Source organism: Protopterus annectens, chromosome 2.part0 (genome assembly GCF_019279795.1).
Source record: "Protopterus annectens isolate FY-2018-M chromosome 2.part0, PAN1.0, whole genome shotgun sequence".
Taxonomy (NCBI): Eukaryota; Metazoa; Chordata; order Ceratodontiformes; family Protopteridae; genus Protopterus; species Protopterus annectens.
The window spans coordinates 858,636,863-858,646,840 of NC_056728.1; the positions used below are offsets into that span (position 1 = coordinate 858,636,863).

General features: G+C 43.7%; 1 protein-coding gene across 2 annotated transcripts in view; it reads left to right on the forward strand.

Moving 5' to 3' along the window:
- The window catches only part of RCL1 (RNA terminal phosphate cyclase like 1), a 506,457-nt gene extending 500,568 nt beyond the window's left edge, over positions 1–5,889 (forward strand). Inside the window, exons 9-10 of one of the 2 annotated variants that reach the window (XM_044061126.1) lie at positions 5,207–5,257; positions 5,659–5,744. In XM_044061126.1, coding sequence (XP_043917061.1) covers positions 5,207–5,225 — 19 coding nt within the window. In that variant the 3' untranslated portion in view covers positions 5,226–5,257; positions 5,659–5,744. Of the gene's footprint in view, positions 1–5,206; positions 5,258–5,658 lie in introns of both variants that reach the window. The other variant, XM_044061125.1, reaches the window with a different exon arrangement.
- Positions 5,890–9,978: the final 4,089 nt, after the last annotated feature.

Here is a 9,978-nt window from a genome sequence, read left to right on the forward strand (position 1 = left end):
GAAGATTTCTCTTTTGGTGAAACCTTGCACATTCTTAGGGAGCATTTCCACACGGAAAGCCAGGATTTCTCTGACTCCAAAAAGAGGCTTAGGGAATTCTTACTCCTTCCTTAACACAGGCCTTTTAACTATCCCTCCTGTTCTGGACATTGTAAATGATGCTTTTTTGGAATCTAGCCTGTCCCCAGACACTTTACCTCCTGCTCCCAGAAAACCTGACTGGTATTACAGAGTACCTGACTCTCACAAGTTCCTCTTCAAGAATCCTACTGCAGATCCAGAGTCTATTTCCCAAAGACCAAAGGGTATTAAGGCTACTGCTGCCAAAACCCTACCCCTTCTGATAGAGATTGTAGAGCCTTGGGCAGATGGGGTAAGAAGGTATACACTTCTGCTACTTTGGCCATTAGGCCTTTAAATTGCCAGTTTCATATATTAAAATAGCATATTATGGGACTTCTTAAACAGAAAATGTTGATTCCTGACTGTGCTGACCACAAAGAATTACATGATTTAATGCATTCTGTTGAACAAGTAGTAAACATACTTTGCAATGTGGTTTTGACTCTTTAGAAGCATCTTGCGGGGCTGCTGTCTCTGGGTCTGTAATTAGAAGGCATGCTTGGCTTAAGGAGCAAAGCTTGCCAGATCATGTTAAAGCTAAATTACTGGATGCTCCCTTAAACCAAGACTGCCTATTTGGCAACAAAGCAGAAGTCTTCCTCAAAAAGATGGAGGAAAAAGCTAAATCTATGCAAACTTTAAAAATTTCCTGCAAGTACAGCCTCACAGATTTAGTAGGCATTGGCCTTCAAAGAACTGGTCCTTTCCAGCCTTTCTCAGTCCAAACCCAGGAACAGCAGACCACCTAGGTTACAGTCTCAGGCTACGCACAGGCCTAAGCAGTGGGGGGCTTCCTCTTCCAAAGCAGAAAGTAGTAAGACTCCCCCCTATGGAAAAATGACCCAATGACTTAACCTTAACCCTTCCAAGCCCTGCTCAACTGCCTGCCCCCTTAGGAGAAAGCTCGCCCTGCATGCAAAAAACTGTGAACTCATTACCCAGGACAAATGGGTTTTAAGTATAGTTTTCCAAGGATACAGATTCCACTTCCACACCCTACCAACGCCAAACGGTTGGCCAGACCTACCCCCAAATCAGTGGGCAGAGGATCAACAACAGGTTCTCTCTCTTCTAAGTATCAGGGCTATTCAACCTGTCCCAGCAGAAGAAAGGGGTCAAGGTTTTTATTAAAGACTTTCGTGGCATCCTATCCCGGACCTCTCTATTTTAAACACCTTTTTGGTAAACCCAAAATTCAAAATGCTAACACTTCAACAGCTGCTTCCTATGCTAGGCAAAGATGCCTGGTTGGCAACCTTAGACTTAAAGAAGCTTACCTGCACATTCCAATGAGGGAATCTTGCAGGAAATACCTACACTTCAGGGCAGGTTCCATGCACTTGCAGTTCTCTGCACTTCCCTTTGGCTTTTCTGCTGTGCCCAGGGTATTCACAAAGTGTCTAGCTCCAGCCATTTCATTTTACAGTCAGAGAAATATTCAAGTATACCCATACTTGGGACGATTGTCTGATTCAGGCAGAAAGCCAGGACTTGCTATTAAAATATCTGACATTTGTAAAGAAACTTCTAACCTCACTGGGATACACCATAAATGAAAAGAAATCTCACCTAGTACCCTGCCAACAGGTTGTATTCCTGGGAGCAAGCTTGAACACAACTTGCCAGATGGCTTTACTCACTCCAGAGAAACAAGTTTATTTGACAGCCTACTTCAAACTACTGGCCACAAAGACCCAGCTATCTGCAAGGAAAATTCTGAAAGCCCTGGGGTTCATGGCCTCTTGCATTCTACTAATTCCATATGCAAGACTGCATATGAGGAAACTACAGTGGTATCTAAAAAGCCTATGGTGTCAACATTCTCAGGACCTGGAAACAATGATTCCTATCATTCCTTGTATAAAGACAGAGTTCCTTTGCTGGGCAGAGGCCTGCTACCACAACAAGGGGCTCCCTTTCACTCTACCCCCTGCCGCCCAAACCCTAACAACGGACGCATCAGACTATGCCTGGGGGGGCTCACTTGACAGGGCAGTGCATTCAGGGCAAATGGAATCCGCGACAGATGCACCTGGATATCAACCAAAAAGAAGTGTTAGCTGTACAGAATTCCCTGACAGCCTTCAAAGACCACATTCCTCCAGGACAATTATTGATAAAGACAGACACCACAGTTATGTGGTACATAAACAAGCAGGGGGGAACCCACTCGTACCCTCTCTGCAGACTAGCCATGGCTCTGTGGAACACAACCTTGAGCTACCAAGTGCACCTACAAGCTCAATTCCTGCCAGGCAAGCTAAATTCACTGGCAAATGACCTAAGCAGAAATCTCATGGACCCACACGAATGGAAACTGGAACCAAAAATATTCAGCCTATTGAGGAACAAATGGGGGACTCCAGAGATAGACCCGTTTGCCACCCCTCAAAACTATCAATTGGACAAATTCTGCACAAGGACTTCCCACAGTCAAGCTTGGAAAGTGGATGCCCTGTCCTTTACCTGGGAAAGCCTCTCAGTTTATGCCTACCCCCTCTGCCTCTCCTCTCGAAGATTCTGCTAAAGATCAAACAGGACAAGCCAAGGACAATACTGATTGCACCAGACTGGCCACTTCAGCACTGGTACCCCCTCTTGCGCAGTATGACATTGCTGGAACCATGGCGCCCACCTCAGACCCCTTCCATGCTGTCCCAGCAGGTGGCCAGATTCTGCATCCTCTGCTTCAAACCCTGAACCTTGCAGCCTGGCTAAGTCCTTGAGCTCTCCAGTAGCATCCCTCAGTAAGCAGGTGCTAGATACTACTTGATATGGCTGAAATTTCATAATGTCGACTTTCATATAGATGAGACCATATGATTGACATTTGAAATCTTTACCATTCAAGTAAGCCACAAAACACAAACACAAACTTACCTTAATGCTGCTAGCAGGGGTGCTCCACCCCCCCCCCCCCCACACACTCATAACTTTAATATACCAACTCCGAGATCACACTACAGTGCAGAAGTGGAAATCTTTCCATTCCGCACTGTAGCGTGATGTCGGTTCCCCATGGTCGACATTTCAAATGTTGATCATATGGTCTTGGCCATATGAATGTCGACATTTTGAAATGTCGACCATTAGAAGGGGACCCGCTAGATGTCATTCTGGAGGCAAGGAGGTCTAGGACTAGAAAATCCTATGCTGAAAAGTGGAAAAGATACTGTTCCTGGAGCCAGACTTAGGGGATGGGTACAACGGTGCCCAGCTTACCTCATATTCTGCAGTATTTAACAGAAATGCTCCACAAGGGCCTATGCTTCTCGTCAATTAAAATTCTTGCCTCTGCCATTTCAGCTCATTATAATACTGAACTACCCATCTTCTCTCACCCCCTGCTAAAGCAATTCCTCAGAGGGGCCAAAACTTTGACCCCCCCCCCCCCCCCAGGCGAGCACCTACTCCAGTCTGGGACCTTAACTTTGTATTGGAATAGCTCACTCTCCCTAAATTTGAACCAACCGCAGAGTTGAAATTCCTTTCTTGGAAAATGGCCTTCCTTCTAGCCATCACTTCAGAAAGAAGAGTGTCTGAATTGCAAGCCCTCATGGCGTGGAGACCTTTATTATCTTCCATGCAGACAGGGTTATCCTTTCTTTATGCCCAAGGTGGTGTCTAGTGTGGCCCTAAATCAGTCCATTCATTTGCCTACCTTTTTCCTGAATCCACAAAACAAAGGAGAATGAATACTGCAATCTTTGGATGTGCACAGACAACTTAGATTTTATTTGGACAGGACTAAATGAACAGCTGCTAGTTGGCTTTGTTGCAGGGGCAGAGGGGAAGGCCATTTCAAAGCAAACCATTTCTAAATGGATAGCCCATTGCATTCATTTCTGCTATAAGCACCATGGAAAACCTACCCCACAGGGGATAAGATCACATTCCGCCAGGGCTGCATCTACCTCTACAGCCTTTCTCAGAGGAGTCCCTACCAGGGACATCCTAGAAGCTGCTACCTGGAGCTCTGTGCATACTTTCACTGAGCATTACCATATGCCTATTTTTTCTAAATCCAGAGCTGGTTTTGCCACTGCATTCTTGCAGGGCTTAATAGCTGGTCCTAATGCTCTCTAACGTCACCTCCCTTCAGTAGCTTTGGGAATCCACCCAAATGTGATGACTGCAACAGTGAAATACGAAAAACATAGTACAGTTGTATACACTTACCATAAATGTAGATGTTTGAGTGTATTCACTGTTGCAGTCCTGGTTACCCTCCCTCCCTCCAGCCCCCTGACTTCCCTTGGCTCTACCTTCCTTCTTGTTTAGTGTATTTAAGATTTCTGGTGTATTTGCTTTTTGTTGGAGGTGTAGCATAACATATAATTGCTTCCCATTGTGGGGGCACCTGACATCTGGGGCAAGAAAAACTGATGTAATGGTGTTGGCTGCATGTTTTATACCCCTGATGACCTGATGTCATGGAAGAAGAGACAGCATCCGACACAGGAATCCAAGACTCTGATATTCAGGCCGGCTGAGGGCCACCTGCAGGCAGATGACCCAAATGTGATGACTATAACAGTGAATACATTCGAACATCTACATTTATGGTAAGTGTACACAACTGTATTTTTGCGATACAGGTAAACTGCAAATACTTGCAAAGCATATTTGGAATGGCTTTATAAGAAGGCACACCCTAGTTTGCAGAGAATGTTCCTTATTCAGTAGATGTATATTATTGTGAACTACCTATAGCAGATACAAAGAGCTGTCAAAATAAGAATGTTTCTTTGAGTAATGCCACTTTTAGTAGAGACGAAAGAATTGCATAGGTGCAGTGATGTTGAGAATAATGGCTACCTTCACATGAATGCATATAATGTAGGAATCGGGCTGTGTTGAGTTTTTGTATATTTTCGTATTAATTGGTATTTCACTGTCACTGCTGTTTAAAATCATTTTTTTTTTCTAGCATTCAAGAGTATTAGGGTATCGTTTGAGATACGTTAAAGCACAGCTTTTGTTAGAGCATAAATTTCATGTAGTGTGTTTTATTTTTTCAGGATATTTATTCTTTTTTTTTTTTTTTTTTTGCATGTTGGTATTTACCTCTTTCCTGACTAAGTTATTTATCCAGTCACTAAAATTCATTAAAGCAGACCTGCATGTAATGCAGGTAAGGAATTGTACTCACACGTGAGTAACTAAAAATTAAATGTGCTGTAATGTAAAATACTTATCAGATTTTGTTTCAGGATGTTTATTTAATGCATCTTTCCTTATTTAAAAAGTAGAGTTGAAAAGGCTTTTTTTTTTATGTGGAGCATCATTTTCTGGCAGCTGAATTATGCTGTTCTAGGGTTGCACCTACATTCCTAAAGCTTTAAAGTCTGGTACTTCACCACTGTCCCAATGTTTTTAGCAGCTAGTGAATAAGTTTTGCTTACACTCTGGAAGTTCAAAGATTATGTATGCTCAGTACATTTTTTTGCTTACACTCTGGAAGTTCAAAGATTATGTATGCTCAGTACATTTTTGGCTTTACATTTCTAAGTCATCTTATTTTGTTTTTTACAGGATTGAATTCCTTCGTCATTTGAGAAGCTTTTTCCAAATTATGTTTAAAATGGAAACAAGATCATTTGATGAACAGAAGGGTGGAGAAAAAGTTTTGATGACCTGTGTTGGTGTTGGCTTCTCTAATCTTAGCAAGACGGTTAAATAGAAAAGTATATGTAGTACTTAGTTATGTGCATAATGTTTTCTGTTGGTTTTAATAAAATGTGTATTTTTCATAGTAAATCCAAATATTTTAGTATTTAAAATCATTATTTTTACATAAAAAAACTACTTTTGCAGTTTTGGTTGTCCCTTTGGGTTTTGAATACCATGATGGGAATGGACCCCATTCCTAAGTCAAAGTATGGTAAAAGTTCATGAAATTAGTATTGTTTCAATCTTTGATGTCAGCCGGCCTCCGTCTACACTTGCAGATGATACCAAAGTGTGTGCTAAAGTGAGCACATTTAGTGAAAGTGATTTTCATGTTTATATTGACCACATTCTAATGGTCCATTTATAAGCCTGGATTAGTATATGATTTAATATCTATGTGCTGAAGTAAAACATGTTGATAATTCTATGCATCTTGTTCATGTTACTGAGACTTTTGAACTTGATAAACCATGCAGTGTTTAAAACACTGATGTTCATCGTGTTTCACTGTTGCAGTCATCATGGTAGGGTTCTTCCTGCCGGCAGGCAGCCTTCGGTCGGCCAGAATCCCAAAGTCTGGGTCCGACGTCGGCTGTGTACTCACCCCTGATGTCAGAGCGCCAGGGGTACAAAGCTGCCAGCTGACGCCATGTTCTCCAGTCTTTCTTGCCGCGCGGTGGAAGCAGTTCGCAAGTGCCGGTCGGCTGACTCCTGTTATTTTTGGTGCTTCATACCAAAGACATTCTTCTTTTCAAAGCTAAGTACCCCGTTGGGGAAACTTTTTTTCTTGCTCCAGTCCGATGTCAGAAAAAGTTAATAATTGTATTTCTTGTGGAAAGCAAATACCTCATAAGGATTTTCACTCTTACTGTATTCCTTGTCTAGGCCCTGACCACGAAGTAGCTAGTTGTCGGTTTTGTGCTAGATTTAATCAACGTACTATTAAACGGAGATACGATTTTGCCTTTCATTACTTTGGGAGGCGATTTAATTATAACATGTCGTCGGACACACTTCGACTACCGGAGTTCATAAAAGGTGCAAGGATAAGGATAGGCCTCCGAGGTCCAAATCAGACGACAGTTTACAATCAGAGCCAGCTGCTGGTTCGGCCGTCGTCAGTGAGGCGCTTTTGCAGCCCCTGCCGTTGGCCATTACAGAACTGCTTGCCGAAACGGGCTGCCACGAGGAGCCAACTAGGCCTTCGAATACTCCAGGTGCAGGACCTTCGGATAATGCTCCCTTGGATAGGTCCGGAGCCGCTGTGCAGGTACCGGCTTCCGAGGGGGTTTTCAGGCCTACGCAGCTTCAGGTAAAGGCAAAGACAAAAGCAAAGACTCCTCCTAAAACAAAGACTCAAGCCCAGGCCTCCTCTGATCCAGGACCTAAATCTCAAAAACAAATGCTTAAAATGGCGGAGGACTTGCTGACCATGATTAGGGGTTCACATCCCCCTCCTGACAAAAGACCAAGACAAGAATTGGATTATGAATCCTCTGATCAGGCATCTATCTCTTCAGTGTCTTCCTCTGAACAGGATTATACTTTCCCTCCTTATGAGGATTCTGATGCTGAGGAATCCATTCCTTCAGCTTCTCCTCCTGAGGATTATTCTTTTGGGGAAACTTTACATGACATGAGGGAACATTTTCACTGGGAAGGGCAGGAGTACTCTGAATCTAAGAGAAGGCTTAGGGATTTCCTTCTTCCCCAGCACAGACCCCTGGCTATTCCTCCTATTTTGGATATTGTGGATGATGTCTTTTCTGAGTCTAATTTAACTCCTGACTCCTTTCCTCCGGCCCCTGTTAAGCCTGATAGATATTACAGAGTCCCTGACTCCCACCAGTTTCTTTATAAAAATCCTACTGCTGATCCAGAAACCATTTCTCAGGGTCCTAAGGGTGTTAAGGCCGCCACTGCTAAGAACCCTATTCCATCAGATAAGGATTCTAGAGCTTTGGAGAGATGGGGCAAAAAAGTGTACACTTCTGCTACTTTATCTATTAGGGCTTTAAATTGTCAATTTCATATGTTGAAATATCAGCAATACCTTTTGTCTGTTATGAAACAAAAACTGGGTACCATTTCTGCATGTGCAGACAATAAGGAATTACATGATTTGATGCATGCTACTGAGCAGGTGGGAAAACATATCTTACACTGTGGTTTTGATGCTTTGGAGGCCTCTTGCAGGGCGGCTGCCACTGGCACGGTCATTAGAAGGCATGCTTGATTAAAGGAACAAAATTTGCCTGATCAAGTGAAAGCAAAGTTACTGGATGCTCCTGTTCAACATAATGTTTTGTTTGGGTCTAAGGCTGAAGAGGTTATAAAGAAAATGGAGGATAAGGCAAAATCCATGCAAACGGTTAAGGATTTCTTACAAGTTCAGCCTCCTAGATTTAGCAGAAATTGTCCAGCTAAAAATTGGTCCTTTCCCAGATCGAACAGGCCTCAGAGGGGTAGATATAGATGCCCCAGAGGAAGGGCCCAAGCACAGACCTCTTACAGACCTAGACAGTGGAGTGCTTCCACCCCCAGGGGTGGAGAAGATAGATCTCAACCTTACAGGAAACAGGCTCAATGACTCCCCCTGCATGGCTCCAGGAACCTCTCTCCTGAAAGTTCCTCTGGGAGGAAAACTTTCTCTTTTTCACCGAAATTGGACTTACATAACCCAAGTGGGTTCTGGATGTAGTTTTAAGAGGTTACAAATTCAAGTTTCGCACCTTACCAAAACCAAACGGATGGCCGGACCTACCAAAAACTCAATGGGCAGAGGCATTAAAACAGGTGAGGTCCCTCATGGCTATGAGGGCCATAGAACTGGTTACAAATTCAGAGACCGGACAAGGCTTTTATTCAAGACTCTTTCTAGTTCCCAGAAAGCAAAATACTTGGAGACCCATCCTGGATCTGTCAGTCTTAAACACTTTCCTGGATATACCAAAGTTCAAGATGCTTACTCTGCAGCAGCTCCTGCCAATGTTGAGCAAAAATGCATGAATGGTGCCACTGGATTTAAAGGAGGCTTACCTACACATTCCTATCAGACAGGAGTGCAGAAGATACCTCAGGTTCAAGGCAGGCCCGAAACATTACCAATTCTCTGCGCTGCCCTTTGGCTTATCTACTGTGCTCTGGGTCTTTACCAAGTGCCTGGCACCAGTAGTAGCTTACTGCAGACTCAAAGGAATTCAAATTTACCCTTATCTGGACGAATGCCTTATTCAAGCAGACAGCAAGGACACTTTACTCCAGCACCTGGAATTTGTTCAGAATCTACTCAAGTACTTGGGATTCACTGTGAACGTAAAAAAGTCAGATTTGACACCCACTCAACAGATAACTTTCCTGGTTGCTCTTTTAGACACAACAACCCAGATGGCATTCCTGACATCAGAAAAGCAACTACAGCTGGCTTCAACTTTCAAAAGTCTGACGTTAATGTCTCAGCTAACTGCAAGGAAATTCCTGCAGGCTTTGGGTTACATGACTTCCTGCATCCTACTCATACCATATGCAAGACTGCATATGAGGAAGATACAATGGTACCTAAAAAGCGTATGGTCCCAGTATTGTCACAGTCTGGAAACAGTGATTGCTGTCTTGCCTTGCCTGCAAAAGGAATTCCATTGGTGGGCCATGGCATGTCTTCAAAACAAAGGGAAAGCCTTCAGTCTACCTCCAGCTTACCAAGTGATAACCACGGACGCCTCGGATTATGCATGGGGAGCCCACTTGCAGGGGAAAGGCCTGCAAGGTTTTTGGACAGAGGATCAGAAGCATCTACATATCAATTTAAAAGAGATGTTAGCTGTGCAGAATGCCCTCTTGGCTTTCAGGGATCTTTTACAGCCAGGGCAGCTACTGATACGGACAGACAACACCACAGTTATGTGGTACATAAACAAGCAAGGGGGTTCACACTCCTACCCCCTTTGCAGACTAGCCATGACTCTATAGAACACAGCACTAGCTTGCAAAGTGGACCTACAAGCTCAATTCCTGCCAGGGAAACAAAACACTCTGGCAGACAGCCTGAGCAGGAACCGGTCAGACCCACACGAGTGGATGCTGGACACCCAAGCCTGGGGCTGTCCGGACATAGATCTGTTTGCATCTCCCCACAACTACCAGTTACAGACTTTTTGCACAAGGACATACCACAAGCTAGCA